At 58.4% G+C, this 16,951-nt stretch overlaps 3 protein-coding genes across 3 annotated transcripts; 1 reads left to right on the top strand and 2 right to left on the bottom strand.

Annotated features, from left to right (window-relative positions):
• Positions 1-956: 956 nt before the first annotated feature.
• On the bottom strand, positions 957-6,814 carry P884DRAFT_208050 (COG4 transport protein-domain-containing protein; the record flags this gene model as incomplete). Its single annotated transcript, XM_069438839.1, has 6 exons — positions 957-1,094; positions 1,155-2,183; positions 2,306-3,722; positions 4,504-6,299; positions 6,371-6,634; positions 6,710-6,814. The coding sequence occupies 6 exons, from the start codon at positions 6,812-6,814 to the stop codon at positions 957-959; spliced, it is 4,749 nt and encodes a 1,582-aa protein (XP_069294902.1).
• A 2,148-nt stretch (positions 6,815-8,962) lies between these two features.
• Positions 8,963-12,484, bottom strand: P884DRAFT_208048 (uncharacterized protein; the record flags this gene model as incomplete). Its single annotated transcript, XM_069438838.1, has 4 exons — positions 8,963-9,510; positions 9,652-10,980; positions 11,048-12,239; positions 12,329-12,484. The coding sequence occupies 4 exons, from the start codon at positions 12,482-12,484 to the stop codon at positions 8,963-8,965; spliced, it is 3,225 nt and encodes a 1,074-aa protein (XP_069294901.1).
• Positions 12,485-14,405: 1,921 nt separating this feature from the next.
• On the top strand, positions 14,406-16,767 carry P884DRAFT_229754 (Rec8 like protein-domain-containing protein). Its single transcript, XM_069439765.1, has 2 exons — positions 14,406-14,859; positions 14,916-16,767. Exons 1-2 carry the CDS (start codon positions 14,596-14,598, stop codon positions 16,617-16,619), a joined length of 1,968 nt encoding a protein of 655 aa, XP_069294900.1. The 5' UTR covers positions 14,406-14,595; the 3' UTR covers positions 16,620-16,767.
• Positions 16,768-16,951: the final 184 nt, after the last annotated feature.

Here is a 16,951-nt window from a genome sequence, read left to right as displayed (position 1 = left end):
TTTTTGTTGTTGTTGTTGTTGTTGTTGTTGTTGTTGTTGTTGTTGTTGTTGTTGTTGTTGTTGTTGTTGTTGTTGTTGTTGTTGTTGTTGTTGTTAGGTCAGTGCGGGTTGCAAGCACCAAAGTCTACTAAGTAATTCTTTCTTTCCTAGTCCTTTGTCTTCCTCACCATCCATCACTTCGAAAAGGGAACAATTATGAAAGTAACGATACGAATAACAAGCTCTTCCTATCACGTATCGTTTTCCAGAAGTGGGGAAAGCATTGCATAGCACACGTACAAAGGGACACCACGAGCAGCCCGGTTGGCCAAGGCAGGCCGGACACAGCTGCTGGCGCCAGCAGCGGCGGAAGTGATCAGAGTGCGTATCGGAGGATGACATCTTGTGTGATAGCCGAAGACGAGAGAGAGAGAGAATGAGAAGAGAAAGTGGAAAGGTCTGCGTCTTGTTTTGTTGATAATGTAATCCGTACTCTATAACGACAGGTGCGGGGTGTGGCGCGTCGCGGCGCAGCGACGTGGAATTGTAAAGCAGCTCCTTACATGAACGCAAAGCAGGTAAAACGCGTTGCCTGCCTACCTCCCTACCTAGGAAACGGCCCTCCCCGTAGAGATCCGAACCGATCGTCTTTTACTCGACACACAACACAGTCGAGGAAAAAAAAAAGCAAAACACAAAGGACCGCGACTGTGCGAGATTGGACCTTGGCGGCAGCAACTCCATTCAAGTGGCACACACACACACACACGGCCCCGAGCGATCTATCAATCGATGGGGCATGCTATCTGTCAACTTGCGCCTGGCAAGGCAATGCTTAATTTTTTTTTTTCTTCGTCTGATCGAAACAACACCGTCCACGGTATATCACCGTTTCCGTCCCCCCGCTTGAACTCTAGCAAACCGCGACCAGGGAGAATTACCCCTTACGTAGGTACTATACTGTACCGTACCGTAGCTTAGTAGCTCTTGACAATGGTCCTGGCCCTCCTCCTCTCCTCCTCGGTCAGGACCCACTCCATACCGCCGTCCTCCAGGCCGTGCTCGGCCATCAGCTCGTCCCACTCCTCGTCCTCCATGTTGGCGACCATGAGGACCTGCAGGGTGCGGGCGAAGAGCTCGCGGACGGCGTAGTTTCCCTTGCTGATGGCGCCGACGATGCCGCTGAAGTCGCGCTCCATGCGGATGGCGCCGTAGGGGCTGGTGCGGCCGCCGGCGTAGCTCCACGCGCGCTTCTCGAGCACGCGGGCCAGGTGGTCGGCCGTCAGCTCGAGCAGGGCGGCGTAGGTGCGGGGCGTCATGAGGCGGGCGAGCGGCCGCATCAGCGCGTCCCAGCCGCGCTCGAACGTGCGCGGCACCTGCTCCAGCAGCTCGTCCTCGGTCCGGTCCGTCTGCGCCGCCAGCTCCGCCAGCTCGTCCTCGTTGAGCGCGTAGTCGGCGTCCCGGAAGGCGTCCGTCAGCACCGGCCGCAGCCGCGGCTTGACCACCTGGCTGAAGAGGACCCGGACGCCCTCGGTGAGCAGCTCGGTCGACACGGAGGAGAAGGAGGTGTTGAGGTTGGCCAGGCGGGCGGCGATCTCGGCCGCGTCGTTGTGGAAGGGGAATGCGTCTCGGAGGGGGCCGGCCCGGTGGCCCGGCGCTCCGTTGGGCTGGTGCTGGTGCTGGTGCTGGTCCGCGGGTTCGACGATGTTGGAGACGATGCGGGCGAGGTACTCGTTGGCCATGTCGAGGCTGTTGATGAGGACGATGAAGGAGACGATGAGGTGCTCGGGCGGGAGGTTGCCCTGGACCGCGGGTTTCGGGTAGGACTCGTGACGCATCCTGCGCTGGATCATGCCGACAAAGTTGGACCCGAGGATGCTGGATATCGCGCCGAGGGCCGAGTCGACGACGGCTCGCTGGGACGTCGAGATGGACCTGCGGATGACGGTGTTGACAATGTACATGACGACGTCGACGGCCGAGATGATGTATGGCGGGTTGCTGTCTATCGGCTTGCTCATGTTCAACGACAGACCGGCCGGGGACTCGTCCAGCTGGAACGCTTTCTCGACGGACCGGCGGAAGAAGAAGGTCGCCAGCGTGTTGTACGGCTCGATGAGCTTGCCGGCAACCTTACGGCTGAGGTTGGATTTGACAAGGAGGTCGGGGAGGGTGAGCGGCGCGTCGTCGGGAGAGGTAGGGTCCTGTGATTTGATGCTCAGCACCGTCGGCGGCAAACTCCAGGGGTGAAAAGGTGAAGGGAAAAAGGGGGAAGAGACGGGGGGGGGGGAGGGGGGGGGAAGGGGGAGGTGTGCTGGTTACTCACCCTGCACTTGGCGGCGAGGAACCGCGAGTAGACGGACCACTTCTCGAGCATGACGGCGATCTCGACCAGCAGCGCGTCCACCTCTTTTGTGTTGACGCCCTCGTCTTCGCTGTTGCGCGCGTCATTGCCGGCGGCGCCACCACTACCACCGCCACCACCAGCAGCCGCCGGGGAGTTGACCCGTGGGGTCCCTCCAAAGCCCCGCTGGGGCAGGTAGCTCTGGACCAAGAAAGTAAAAGGGTAGCTCTTGACGTCGGTCAGGCGCCGGTCGATGGTCCTGTCGTCGCTCCAAGAGTCGAGGATGATGCCGCCCTGGACGTCGGCCTCCATCTGCAGGCGCTCGATGACCTTGACCATCTTGCCCGTGCCGTAGTGCCTCTCAACCAGGCCGCCGTGGGCCTCGACGATGCGCGCGATGTGGTCGAACAGCCTGGTGAGCGTGTTGGCGTAGAAGACGCCGTCTTTCCGGCCGGGCCCGCCGCCGGGGCCGGACGCCCCTTCCCTAAGGGAGGCGCGGGCTTCGCCGGCGACGCCCTGGCAGACGTATTGGCCGTAGACGTCGAGGCCGACGTCGCCCCTCCCGATGAGGGGGAAGAGCTTGAAGAAACGGGTGATCTTGGCGGCGTCGTTTTCGGCGGCGGCCTTCTTGAACTCGCGCAGGAAGAGGGCGCATAGGCTCTCGCGGGCCTGCTCGAGCGTGACCCAGGGGGGGTCGGGGACCTCGACGGTGGGGACGACGGCGGCGGCGAACCCGCCGCGGACGATGTCGTCGGGCACGCGAGAGGCGCGGCTGATGTAGCCGGCGGCGGCCTCCCAGTCCTGGGGGGCGCCCATGCTGCCGACGACGCCGGCGACGCAGGCCTTGAGCTCGGCGACCTGGTCGACCACCCGCAGCGTGTCCTCGACCCGCTGCTTCTCGAGGTCGAGGGCGCGCACGCGGCCCGACAGGCGGGCGGCCGTGTCGGCGGCGGGCGACAGCATGGTGTTGGAGATGTTGCGCACCGCGAGCAGCTGGGCGCCCAGGCCGGCGCGCAGGTTGTCGAGTCGGGAGAGCGAGCGGGCGAGGTCGGCCTGCGCGGAGACGAGGGCGTCGAGGCGGGCGGTGAGTGCGGATTCGCGGGCGTGGAGGGCAGAGAGGGCGGCGCGGATCTCGGAGGGGGTGGTGGCGGCGCGGAGGGCGGCGGAGGGGTCAGCATCGTCCTTTCTCGAGGCTGCTGTAGCGGTAGCGGTGGCGGTGGCGGTCATGGTGGCGGCGCGGGAACGAGACGGTATGCTGCTCCTGTTGTTGCTGCTACCGCTGTTGCTGGTGCTGCTGCCGTTGCTGTTATTGACGGCAGACATCTTGATTGCTGTGGTACTGGCGACGCCATTGGAAAGGGCTGACATTGATGCTGCCGTCGTCACAGTGGCGGAGCATCTCTGCTATGCAGGCGTGCCTCGGATGAGGTTGAGGTTGAGGGGTGCCCCGCTGGAGTCGCTCTCGACTCTGATTCTTTTTCAAAGTGCTCAGTCGTCCAACGTTCCGGAGTAGTGTTCGTACGGAGTACGTTTCTGGTTAACGTTACAAGGTCCCCGTTTTGGGCTGCGGTGTCAATTGGCAGGGGCGTACAGAGTAGTTACCCGAGCTGTACTGCAGGAGCACACTTGCCCAGGTTGTGGTGACTACGAATTACACATCAGTGCGAGTGAATATCGAATCGTGTTTGACCAATCAGCAATCGCGCTCAAGTGCAGTACCTAACACAGTAAAACGCTGCGAGAGGCAGGCAAGCCTGGGTATCAACTAGTTACCCTCAGTACGGAGTACACCTCCTCCGGGATTCTGAATCCTAGCGCGGTACTTGCCGCCAGTGGCTTTTTTGGCGCAGGACCCACGTACCACGCTAGGATTCAGAATCCCGGAGGAGGTGTAGTCCGTACATTAATTACTTGTAGTTTGCGGGCCTGCCCGACTTCTTCGATTTACATGCGAGTTACACTGATCGATCTCCTTCCACCATCTCATCATCAGGTAGCACACAAGAAACTCTTTGGAGCTGAACAACAACGTCAACGACGCCGAGGAAAAAAAGGAAAGAAAACAAATGAAAAAGAAAAAAAAGAGAAAAAATACCCTGCAACATTTCTTGAATTACTGCCGCAGGATGTCCCTGGCCGCCGACAAGTCGGCAATCTTGGTCGCCAGCCTCTCGCGGTACTCTTTATTGCTCGGCGACTCGCCCGCGATCGCTTCCAGCTCATCTGCCCTCAGCCCGATAACCCAATCGTGGTTCAAGACGCCGAGCGGCGTGCGCGGCCCGAAGAGCAGCCGGTAGTTGACCGCCTGGTTGAGCAGGTTATCGACGAACCGCTTCTTCGCAATCTCGTAGTAAGCGCCGAGGTCGTCGTGCAGCTTCTCGATCACGTCGTCTTTGTTCGACATCTTCTCGGTCGAGTTTTGAACCTGCTCCACCGTCACCCACCTGTTGCCATCGTCCTTGACCGAGAGGTGAGACAGACGGTCCGCGATGCGGTTGCCGCGGGACCGCTGCCGCCTCTCGTTGAAGTGGTGGTCCAACGTGTACGGCTTGGTGTCCCGCTCCGCCGACACGAGGAGCTCGGCCTGGGCCATGCCCTCCTGGTAACGCCGCAGCAGCTCCTCGAGCATGGCCGACCACAGCTCCTCGCGCACGTTGGGGTCCGGGCAGGCTTCTCGGAGCGCCGCCATGATGAACCTGTGGATGGCCACCACGACCCGGCTCATGAACGCCTTGCTCAAGTTCGGCCACTTGCTCGACTGCTCCCTCCACGCGCTCGCCCACACGGCGCTGCTGAAGCTGCCCAGCTCCATCCCTCGCGACCGCGCGTACAGCTCGCCGAGCCAGTCGATGATGTCGTCGTCCGGCTCGTCCACGTCGAAGTCGGAGCTGATGATACGCTCCAGCTCGGGGAAGTCTTCCGGGTCGATGTGTTGCGCAAACTCCAGGATGGCGTTTGCCCCAGTCTTGCTCTGCCAGCGTCCGGCCTCGTCATCTTCTTCCTCGTCCATGGTGTCCTGGAACCGGCGAAGAACCGACTTATCCTCAAACTCCTGGTTAAACGCGTCGGCGAGGTTGACAATCTGCGTCACGAGCCGGAGCTCTGTCGAGTTCTCGAACGCGCTCTCGCCCGCGTACTGCGCTTCGAGCGTCTGCCTCACGAGTTCCTGAAACCTGCCCGCAATACCACTCAGGAACCGCCGCTGCTCGTGCTCGTCCCTCCTCGACGGGCCGAGCGCCGTCATCTCCCGTTCCGCAGCCTGGAGCATGTGGCCAATGTCCTTTCGCAACTTCGGGAACTCACGCCGGGCTATCTGCCCCAAGAGCTCCGCCAGACGCGCCTTGAGTGCCCGGATGCCCATCCGCTCGGGGGGGAGGGTGTTCCACGGCTTCTCTTTGAACATGTCCTCGCGTCGGGCAAAGTCCGAGTCGCCCTCGTCCGCGCCGCGGCCTCTGACCAGGTAGTACCCCAGCGTGAGCTTCTTCCTCTTCCCGCGCACAATGTTGCAGACCGCTTCCTTGGCGCTCGCCTCGTGTACGAGGTCGGGCTTCGTCAGGATGCCCAGTGTGCGCTCCCCCTTGGGGTCGTACTCCTCCGCAATGGTCAGGATCTCCTGGGTGGAGACGTCGACGTTGCTGGGGAGCACGGCCAGGATGACGGTCCGGCTGTCCTGGATGTACGAGCGCACCATCCTCCTGACCATGGCCATGTCCTCCGCCGTCGTCACCCCCGGTGTCGGCGTGCGGAAAATGCCCGGAACATCGATCACGGTCAGGTAGTCGACCGACGGACCGCAGATCTCGATCTTGAGCACGTCCTCGCTGAACACGCTGCCTCCTTGTGCACCCGCCTGCTTCGCGGCCGGCACTGCAGCAGTGGTATCCTCGTCAGAAGCGTTACCGTCGGATGCATACTCGTCCGTTGCGTAGCCCGAGTCGGGTCTGCGGCCCATCTGAATGCCCATTCTCTCGTTGACCTGACTGGAACGTCAGTCGTCGGGTCCCTACAAGACCAAAAGAAAAAAGAAAGAAATCGGAACTGGCGGACCTCTTGCAGGATAGTTGGGAACTTGGCACGGAAGTCATCGGGGGACAGCCCGTCCGTCCGGTACCCCTCCACGTGCTTCCTATGCGCCTCGGACGCATTGGGCCCGGGGATGATGCTGACCTCGACGCGAGAGATGTCGTCGCGACGCTGCGTGATCTGTGTTGCGTAGCGCGTGCAGAGCTCCACATCCCTCGGGAACGGGATGCCCGTCAGGCTCTCGAGGAGCGAGGACTTGCCCGAGCTCTGGTCGCCTACCACGACCAGCTGAGCGCATTGTTAAGCTTGTTCCATGAGAGATTCCTCCGGTGTTAGAGGACTGGGAGTTGGGGACCAGCATACCTGGGGTAGCGGAACATGCTTGCCGACATTGATCTCACGGAGCTTGTCGATTTTGCCCACGAGAGAGGCGCTGACGAGCAGTTCCTGCTTCTGGACCTGCGCCATGCCAGCAGCGAGCATCTAATACAGGCAAAGTAGATGTAAACCTCAAAACCGGGAGGGCTCAGAAACGAAGTACGTAATTCTTGGAGGTTCCAACGGAAACGCTTAAGCTTGATCGGTCGTCGTGGACAGCCATGATGAACCGACTGGAAGTTCCGACCCCTCCTTCCTCTCTTTATAATCCCAAAGCTTGGATCAACCCGCCATGTCTGCATCCTAAGCGCCGGGAGCACGCAGCACATGAAACCCCCGCCCGAGGCGGACTGGTCAAAGGCAGACTTACAGGCGCCACCGGCCGCAGAACGCCCTGTCCTTGACTTTGCTCGTTGGCGACGCGGAAGGGTACATGCGGTAGGCCTCAATGCTGATCGACTAACCCCCACGCCCGCTCACCCCGGACATCTCAGCCTTCCATTCTCTAAGGAAGGAAGCAAGAGGTTAGTAGAGTTTGTATGTGTGTGTATGTGTGTATGTATGTACATTAGTACATATAATATACGTCGAGAAGGACGGCCTCTCCTGCCCCCCTTTCCGTGCTCGCGTCTTCCGCGCTGCTGTAGGCCTTAGCGGCCGGCGAAGGGAGGGGGGAGAGGGGCTGGGGTGTTCAATATCAGACACAAAGTCGCAGAGAACAAACGAAGGAACAAACGAAGGAACGAGCCAACCAACCAACCAAAGCACCTAAAGTACAGGGATGGTGCACGGCCTCGCCATCTGCTACGTAACCGATGCTGTGGCCGCCAAACGCCTTGTCCTCTTTTTCCAGATTTTAGGCCTGCAAACGCCCTTCAAATGCGGCTCGAGCCAGAAATCAGGGGAAGTTCAATACGCAATTGAAAGCCTACCATCTATATATACGAAATATATATATAGATAGCTATATACTTTAGGATATATATGTCACGGGCCCGGGCTCCACCCGGGCTAATCGATAACGGGCTATACCCGGTTTCGGACCGGACCCACATACATTCGTGGGGCGTTCGTGGGGCACGCGCTCAGGACCCGGTTAGGCTCCAACCTGACACCCAACCGGGCCCTAACCGGAGTATACACGCACCCCCTATATTAGGAAACGGAACCCCTTTCGGCACCTGTACTTACTTTCTCCTCTTTCTTCCCTTAAGGTAGTTGAATAAAACATTGTGCGCTTATCTGCAGTTGCTATAAGGCCAGCATATTATAATATTGATTCTAAGTGTACTATCTACTTAATAATATAAGTAATATATATAGAGATATTAATAGTTAAAATAATATGTACCTTTTTATTAAGAAGATGCTAAGAAATACTAAGCAATGTTTAGGAGAGATATTTAAAAGTCTAGAAAACTACGTTTTTTATTAATATCTCTATACGTATTACCCGTATTATCAATCGGGTAGTATAGTTCAAATCTGTGTATCTTAAAGTATATAGCTATCTATACGTGCGATGTGTGCGTATAGGTGGTGGACTAATATTGGGTGCTGAAACTTTTCGCTGGCTCTGTCTGGCCGTCAAATTCCCCTGCCTCTGGCTTTCTGCAGCCAGAGGGGACTTGGCGTTTGGCGGCCACAGTGGGTGTGTGGTCTACTGTGTTACTCTTGGGTTCCGGAGCTGAGCCTATGTACGGCGCTTAGATTACCGAGGGCAATAACTATATACAGAACAGATATACGTAAAGTATTTCGTGCCTTCTTTGCTGGAGATGCGGGAAGCGCCGATGCCGGTCTGATTAGTTGTTGGTCTCCCCACCGTTTTCCGGGTGCGGTCCGCGGAGCCATCGTTGTGGTGTCTCGGCCCGGTCCGGTCCCCGGATCCATAGCTCGGCCGTGCCGGATACCGCGTGCCTGCTACTGATATGCCAGGCTTGTTAGCATTTATTGACGGTCCAATCCAACACAGGGGGTACACAGTTATCGTAGTTTGTATGGTTATGTTACGATTGCCTCCTGGGAGGAAGTCGGTGCAAGCAGACCGACTCCAAGGTGTAGGTAGTATGCTAGTAGTATATACAAGTCTTTTCCCCTTTCCTTCACCCAGAATTACCACAGAGCCCAGACCCCAGCCTCCCCGCCGACCCAAATCCACATCTAATTTATCATACTTACAGCATAAAGGATAGCAGACGTCGTCCATGTATCATCAGAAAGAATTCAGGGACATCTTCAAACGGCCTGGCTATACCCGCCCCCGACAAAGCCTCTCCTCCCGTTCCGATACCGCCACCACTTGCGCGCCTCGTCTACCCAAAAGACGCTACTACATAGCAACAGGAGCTTCAGCAGGTCGCTCCACCCGAGCGCCTCGGTCTGGAAGACGTCCTGGAGCCAGGGGAAGTAGATGACGAGCAGCTGGCCCATCAGGCTGCCGGCGACGGCCCAGTTGAAGAGGGTGTTGCTGGCGAGGCCGACCTCACCGCGCAGCACGCTCTTGCTCTCGGAGCGGCAGGTGAGGGCGTTGAACATGTCGAAGAGGACGAAGCAGGTGAAGGTCATGGTGGTGTCGCGCCGCGTCACCTCGCCGTCCTCGAGCATCTCGTGCGTGTACACGAGCATGGTGCCCGCCATGATGACCGCCGCCTGCGTGAGCACGCGCGTGATGAGGTGGCGCGTGAGCACCGCGTCGCCGCGCCGCCGGGGCGGCCGGTTCATGACGTCCTTGTCGACCGCCTCGACGCCCAGTGATTGCGCGGGAGGGCCGTCCATGATGATGTCTGCATGGGGATTACAGCGTTAGTTTATACTCGGGAAGAGACGTCGGAAGTTTGTAGTAGAAAAGAAGAATAGAGAGAGGAAGAGAGGAAGAAGAGAGAGGAGGAGAAGAAGAGAGAAGAGGAGAAGAAGGAGGGGCTTACTGATCCAGAGAATCTGCATCGCGTTAAGCGGGGACTTGAACCCCAACGCGGTGCATAGGAGGACGAGAGAGAGACCGGCCGCGCTCGTGGAGAGCTGAAAGGTAAGGAAGTTCTGGATGTTGTTGAAGATGCCCTTTCCTTCTTCGATGGCGTGGAGGATGGTCGAAAAGTCGTCGTCGGTGAGGATCATGTCGGCGGCCTCCTTGGCGACGTCGGTGCCGTGCATGCCCATGGCGATGCCAATGTCGGCTTTCTTCAGAGCCGGCGCGTCATTGACGCCGTCGCCCGTCATGGCGACAATATCGCCGCGAGACTGGAGCGCCCTGATGATCTTCAGCTTGTGGTCGGGATTGGTTCGTGCAAAGATGGTGGTGTGCTCCATTGCTCTTGCGAGGTCTTCGTCCGACATGGCGTCGATCTCGTCGCCGCGAAGGACCGGCTTGATCGTGACCTGGTTGGACGCGTGCGCAGTGGGGGTAGCAATCGCCATGCCCAGCTGCTTGCCGATGGCGAGGGCAGTGGTTTCGGCGTCGCCGGTGATCATGATGACCTTGACACGGCCGCGCATCAACTTCCTGATGGAGCGCCCGACGCCAGGTCGGGGCGGATCACTCATGCCCACCAGGCCAGCAAAGGTGAGGCCTTTATACTGTTCCTCGGAACCGTGGTGAACAGGGCTCTCCGCCCTGTCCGAGCCAGGAGTGTTACTCCTAGCGCCTGGTCTGCCGCTTCTCGGCTTGGAGACGGGCCCGCTCGCGAAAGCCAAGACTCGGAGACCCATGGACGCCATCTCCTCGGCAGCCTGCAGGGCCTCCTGTCGCCGCGCAGAGTCCAGAACGACCTCCCTGCCATCCTTGGTGACGTAGGTATCGCAGGCGTCGAGGACCTTATCGATGGCGCCTTTCATGTACGCGAACTCCTTGTCACCCTTCCCGCCCTCGCTGCCGATCGTAACGCCCATCCACTTGCGTTCCGAGCTGAAGGGCGTCTCGGACACCCTGGGCCCGATGGCATCCCGGATGTCGTGCTCCTTGAAGCGATCCAGCATATCGAGCATGGCAACATCGGTGGGCTGACCAACCCAGCGGGTGTATGTCGAGGCGTGGCCCCTATTTTCGGTTGAGGACAGGACGGCTCGCGCAGCCGCACCGTTCTCGTTGGACTTGCGGGCGAGGCGCGCGTTGTTGGCAATGTTGCCGATGCGCAGGATTCTAAGCGTGGCCGCATCGAGCTTGGTCTCCGCCTCGTCGTCGGACTCAACATCGACCACCTTGTCTGCCCCAAAGTACCACATCTTGGCGGTCGTCATGTGGTTCATCGTCAGGGTCCCTAGGGGATCAGGATTAGCACATATGCCACTAGCAGCTTCCACCACCTCCCCTCCCCCCCTTCTTACCTGTCTTGTCGGTGCAGACCACGTTGACTGAGCCCAAGGTTTCAACTTTGGGCATCCTGCGGACGATTGCGTTGTGCCTCGCCATCCGGTGGACGCCCAGGGCGAGAGTCACGGTGACAATGATGGGCAGGCCTTCGGGAATCGCTGCCACGGCCAGCGAGATAGAGATGGTGAAGATCTCCAGCAGCTTCTTTCCTTGAAACCAGCCGAGGAGCGAGATAACCCCAATGATAACAAAAGACACTTTGCTGAGCTGAGAACCGAGCTCGTCCATTGAGAGTTGCAGGGGCGACCGGGGGCTCTCCGTTCCGGACACACTGGTTGCGATGGTACCAAAATGCGTGTCACCGCCAGTGGCAAAAACGATACCCTGACCATGCCCGGACTTCACGAGAGTCCCCATGTAGGCGATATTGTGAAGTCCGTCGTGGTCCCCCTTTGCATGCCCGGCCGCGTGGCCGTTGGAGGCTCCGCCAACGGACGGCTGGGGCAGTTGCAGAGTAGCGTTCCCTAGGCTGGAGACGCCAATCGCACGGCGAGGGCGGGTATTCGCGGTGACCCTGACGGGTTCGTTCTCGCCCGTGAGATTCGAGGCGTCGATGGTCAGGTCGGTGGCCTTGGTCACCCGGATATCGGCTGGGATGCGGTCGCCAGTGGTGAACAGCACGAGATCGCCCGGCACCAGCTGTGCGGCCATGACCTTGGACGAGGTCGCCTCGAGCACTTCTTCTTGGGGTGTGGCCGAGCCGGGGGTGGAATCCGGGGTTTTGTCGCCCGGCCAGTTTGGCGACCGCGCGCCGGGAGAAGAATTCGGTGCTTGTTTGCGGATGAGATGGGCGTGGTTCGGTACGAGATGGTTCAGCGCCTCAATGGACTTCTCGGAGCGGTATTCTTGGATGAAGCCCACGCTGACCACGATGGTCACTGCGACGGTGATGCTTACGGAATCGTCCATGTTTCCCACCAGGAGTGACGCACCGGCAGAGACCAGGAGCAAGACTATAAGCGGCTCCTGGAACTGCTTGAGAAATCGCAGCCATATCGGCTCGGGTTCGTCGTGTGGGATCTCGTTCGGGCCATAGTCTCGTAACCTCGAGAGGGCTTCGGCGGGAGTGAGGCCGTGTGTTAGCGACGTCTTTAACCGTGAAGCGACTTCGGCTGGGGTCAGGCACGAATATTCGTCGGCCACAGTCTGGTCAGATCAATAAAAAAAATAAAAAAGAAAGAAGGGTTAGCAAAACGTTGTTCGGACCCGGTTAGCACCATCATCGTCCTGCGTACTCTTGACTGCGCCGATGTCGTCCGAGGACCACCCAGTCTGGGTGAAGTAGACCACGACCGCTCCAGCTCCGCAGCTACTCCTGCCGACCTTGACTCGGGCGGGTTCTGGTACAGTGGCAGCGCATCGCCATCACCTTTGCGCGTGAATCGATCCATCGCGGATACCGGACGAGGAGCGAGTGGTGCCGCGGGACGTAGGCGCAAAGGACCCCAAAAGGGAGCCGATGGGCCAACCGAACGTCATCAACGGCTGCAGCAGCGGCAGCGGCAGCGGCAGCGGCAGCGGCCAAAAAGAGGTTCGAGGCACCCACCGACAGGGGCAGGACGAAAAAGAAAATGGAGGAGAGAAAGAGAAATTCGAGCGTCCTCAAGTCAATACATCAGAAGAAAGTGGACACCATTGCCGGCGCAGGCGACTTTTTGCCGTCTCAATCGATGTCCTGGGCAAGGGCTGGAATTGGGGCGGATACCTGGGCCGGTAACGCTAGTTAATGGAACAAGCCCAGACTCGTGCGCTCCGTGGAACGTGTTTGAATCAAGCTCTCCAATTCCCTGCGGACAGGGGTGCGTGCAACGACCAAAAAAGGCCGCCGGCCAGGCCAGGTACCATGCCCGGTTTGGCTTGGCGTAAGTAAAGTACTGTGGACAAAAGTCAAACTGACGCAGCCCAAGGCATTGAACGGATGCTGCATGCCATGGACTAGCTGCCATGCTGGCCTTCTCCCAGGCGGTAGGTAATTCTATGCTGTAGTAGAGGGCAGGTAGTTTATATGCGCGAAGTGCCGCTGCCCCAAGGGCACTCACAGGGAGTGTGTTGAGGTATGGAGCTTTACTGTACTCTACATACACTAGACTTCAGCTGTGGTGGGTTCATCAGAGATCCTCCTGCGGACCCTAACTCCATCCAGACGTGTTTGGGACTCCGTGTAGTTGTATGTACATCCCAAGCAGATATCTTATCTAAGGTTGGTACTTATCCAATGTTCTGGCGAAATGCAAGATAGGAAAAATTGACGGAAAAGTTACACCTCCTCCAGGATAAATAATCCTAGTGCGATACATGCCCCACTTTTCTTCACCTTTTTGCAAGCCACTTACACAATCATCACACCATGTCACTCTCCTAATAATTTTCTATACAAAGGTACTTACAGATAAAATCCCTAGGTTAGGAGCTGAGTATAGTGGCTGGCTCGAAGCCTAGCCCTATTGAGAATATATAGCACTGGATGAAGGATTGGCTTGAACATCGCTACGATACTCAATCGCTGAGCCTTACAGGGTTTCGACTGGCTGTTCTGGAGGCGTGGGAGGCAGTGCCCCCTGAGTTTCTTCAGTGCCTGGCACACCCAATGCCCCGACGGCTTGCAAAGGTAATTGAAAACCAGGGGGGCAGAACTAGGTATTGATACTTTTATATTAAAGAAATTTGTATTAGGTTAGGTGTACCTGGACTTCTTGGCCACTTTTCTGATTTGCGTTAGTTGTGGGGCGTGTATCGCACTAGGATTATTTATCCTGGAGGAGGTGTAAGCAAATTGCATTGGTGGAACACGAGTGGTCCGGATCATTGCCTACGCAATGAATCTGTATAATGTTCTAGGGCCGAGGCGAAATTGCCTGAACTGAACAGAGCAGTTGCAACGGATAACTATACATACGCTAGCCCAAAGGCGCGGTCCACGTGACCTGCTGCCTACACGCCAAACACTTACTTCATAGCACGTACCGTGCTGTCGGCAAGAGTGGCCCGCAGCGGGTTGCTAGTGGGGCCCCAGCCTCTCAAATTTCGCAGGGAGCTTTGATTTTCTCTCAAGAAGCCGGTTGCATGTTCCGCCCACCTCCGACTTGGAACACATCCCCTCCCTCTTCCCCGACAATTCGAGCTTTGCCCCATCTCGACCAACGCTTCTTGCTTACTGTTGCATCCAGCCTTGATGCCCGTTGCACTTGTCCAGAACGACTGTTCTTGACAACCTAGCCCATTTTCTCGATTGCACGCGCTTTGCGCCGACCCGACGGCTCCTACGGAGTACGCTAGCTTCGGCGCGCCATTGCCCAAACAACGCAGCGCGCGTTTCGTGTTTACCCCGATCTCCTGACAAGCCACCTACCCGCCACCCGCCATTGCAGCTTGCCCCGCCGTCGCGTCCGCTGTTGTCGCGCGCGGATAGCCGTATCCAACTCTTCTCCGAACGACTTGAATATTTCTTTTGGTCCATCATTGATTTGCACCCACTGCTGCTTTCGTTCCTGCCGTCGCCGCCATGTTCTGGTCCGGGACACTCCTCAGTGCCACCGGCCCCTTGGCCAAGGCATGGCTCTCTGCCAACCAAGAGCGCAAGATATCCAAGGTTCAAATTTTGCAGCACAACCTGCAAGACAGCGTGGATGCCATCATCGCTCCCAATGACGCCCCCCTCGCCCTCCGGCTAAGCGGCCAGCTGCTGCTTGGCGTCGTCCGCATCTACAGTCGCAAGGCGCGTTATCTTCTTGACGACTGCAACGAGGCCCTGATCAAGATCAAGATGGTAAGGCTGACCCATCGGAGACATCGGGGAGAAGACACCCTAACTGACGCATCCAGGCTTTCCGGTCCACCGGCAACCATGATATTCCGACGAATTTGCATGCGACTACCAAAGAATCCCTCATGCTCCCCGATACAATTACGCCATATGATAACCTCGACCTCCTGCCACCACCCAGCTCCGAATTCCTCGTTTCACAACTCGAAGAAGTGACAGCGACCCCGATCAGCAGCCGGAAAGCTGCCGTTCGACCTAACAACCGCGACATCAACCTCCAAGAAGACTTCAACAACAGCCAGTACCTGCAGGATACCACAGGAGACGATGAAGAGCTCGCCCTTGCAAACATGGACGACCTCGATTTGGAGTTGGACTTTGGCATGGATATCGATGAACGGCCGACCAAACTGATGGACAAGAGCGTTGAGATGGGCAGAGATGCGCCGGCTGCTAGGCCAGTCGAGGAGGACATGCTCAGCGAGCTGGATATGGGTGGCCCAAGCAAGGATCGTAAGGCGCGCGAGCCGTCTCTGGGCCTCGATCTCGACTTTGGCGATGGCGTTCGCGTCGCCGACGGGGATGGTGATATCCAAATGGGCGACGATGACCTCCGGTTCGACGTTGGAGAAGAGTCCGCCATGCCCGGAGCCGCTCGCCCGGACATGAGCCGTGCGCGCATCTCCGAGTCTCCATTGTCCGACATCGACGAGCAGTTTGCCAAGGAGATGGAAACGGAGTATAGCCGACACATGGGCTCAGATATGTACGAGCCAGGCGAGGATGCCACAGCCTCGACCATTCGGGCCCCTCAGCGGCAGAAGAAGAAGAAGCTGCTTCAGCCGGACGACCAAACCATGCTTTCGAATTCCCAGATCAAGGAGCAGCAGGCGAAGCGGGATAACATTCTGAAACCCCAATCGTTCCTGACGCACGATCCGTACGTTGCTGGCCTGATGGATCTGCACAAGAACGGTGGCTTCGTCAAAAACATCTTGTTCGAGGGCCGCAGCGCTCGCTGGGCTCCGGAGCTGAAGGGCCTCTTGTCCCTCAGCTCTATTCGGCCCAACGAGCTGAAGAGGAAGAGGGACAGCGGCGTCGCCGACATGGACAGCGAGGATGAGCAGGGGGCGTCAAAGTCTCCGCGCCTCGAGCTCCCCGAGGATGAGACCGTCCTCGGCCCCGACGGGGCCATTGCGGGGAATCAGAGCGTTGCCGCGGACGGCACAGTGCTGGAAATCCCCGCTGATGACACCGCCGTCTTCCACAACGACGACGAGAACGAGCGGCCCGGCTCCTCCAGGGAAGGGGAAGGCGGTCCGGGTAGCCCGGTGCCCAATTTCGAGGACACGACCATGCCCATTGTGCACCCCGCCGACAGCGGCCCCGTGTCGGTCGGCACCAAGCACGCCGTGCACGTCCTCCGCGACCTGTTCGGCGCCGAAGCCGCCACCGACGCCGACAAGCGCAGGAAGACGGCCGTCGTCTTCCAGGACCTGCTTCCCGAGCACAAGACCTCCAAGGCCGACGCCACCAAGATGTTCTTCGAGTGCCTGGTGCTCGCCACCAAGGACGCCATCAAGGTCGAGCAGCCCGAGGGCTCCCTCGGCGGCCCCATCCGCGTCCGCGCGAAGCGTGGCCTGTGGGGCGACTGGGCCGAGCGCGAGGCCGGGGGTGAGCCGGCCCGCGAGCAACAACAGGCTCAGCAGAACCAGCCCGAGAGCGCCGTCCAGTCGTCCGCCGCGGTGGCTGTCGAGGCGTAGGCTTCGTATGTGGAGGATGTGTAGAGAAGGTCGCAGCGATTCCTTTAATGTTGGCTTTCCTCGTCAGGGTCATTGTAACATGTACGGCATATTCCTTTTTTGTTGTCTTTAAGCTGGTACTCTCTCGGATAGGGGGGCATGTTGGGGGCTTAGGGCATGGGACTTTCTTCCTTTTCTTGAATCGCGGTCGTCAGAAACGACTGAATGGCGTTTGGCGCTCTGGAAGACTGTGTGATACCATTCTTTGGAAGGCTCAGTCTGGTTTAGGGATAAAATATATCGGTGAAGGGCAGGATCATGCGAGGAACGCGAGCAGAAGGGGCCTCGGCTCT

Source organism: Thermothelomyces heterothallicus (assembly GCF_042370625.1).
Source record: "Thermothelomyces heterothallicus CBS 202.75 unplaced genomic scaffold P884_scaffold_25, whole genome shotgun sequence".
Lineage (NCBI taxonomy): Eukaryota > Fungi > Ascomycota > Sordariomycetes > Sordariales > Chaetomiaceae > Thermothelomyces > Thermothelomyces heterothallicus.
Note: the sequence above shows the minus strand (reverse complement) of the source record. Positions and strands in the feature narration are given on the sequence as shown.

Bases quoted from the DNA above. Each gene is read 5' to 3' on its own strand.
- P884DRAFT_229754 (XM_069439765.1), top strand. From the start codon at position 14,596: ATGTTCTGGTCCGGGACACTCCTCAGTGCCACCGGCCCCTTGGCCAAG. The intron at 14,860-14,915 runs GTAAGGCTGACC...TGACGCATCCAG, and splicing joins CCCTGATCAAGATCAAGATG to GCTTTCCGGTCCACCGGCAA.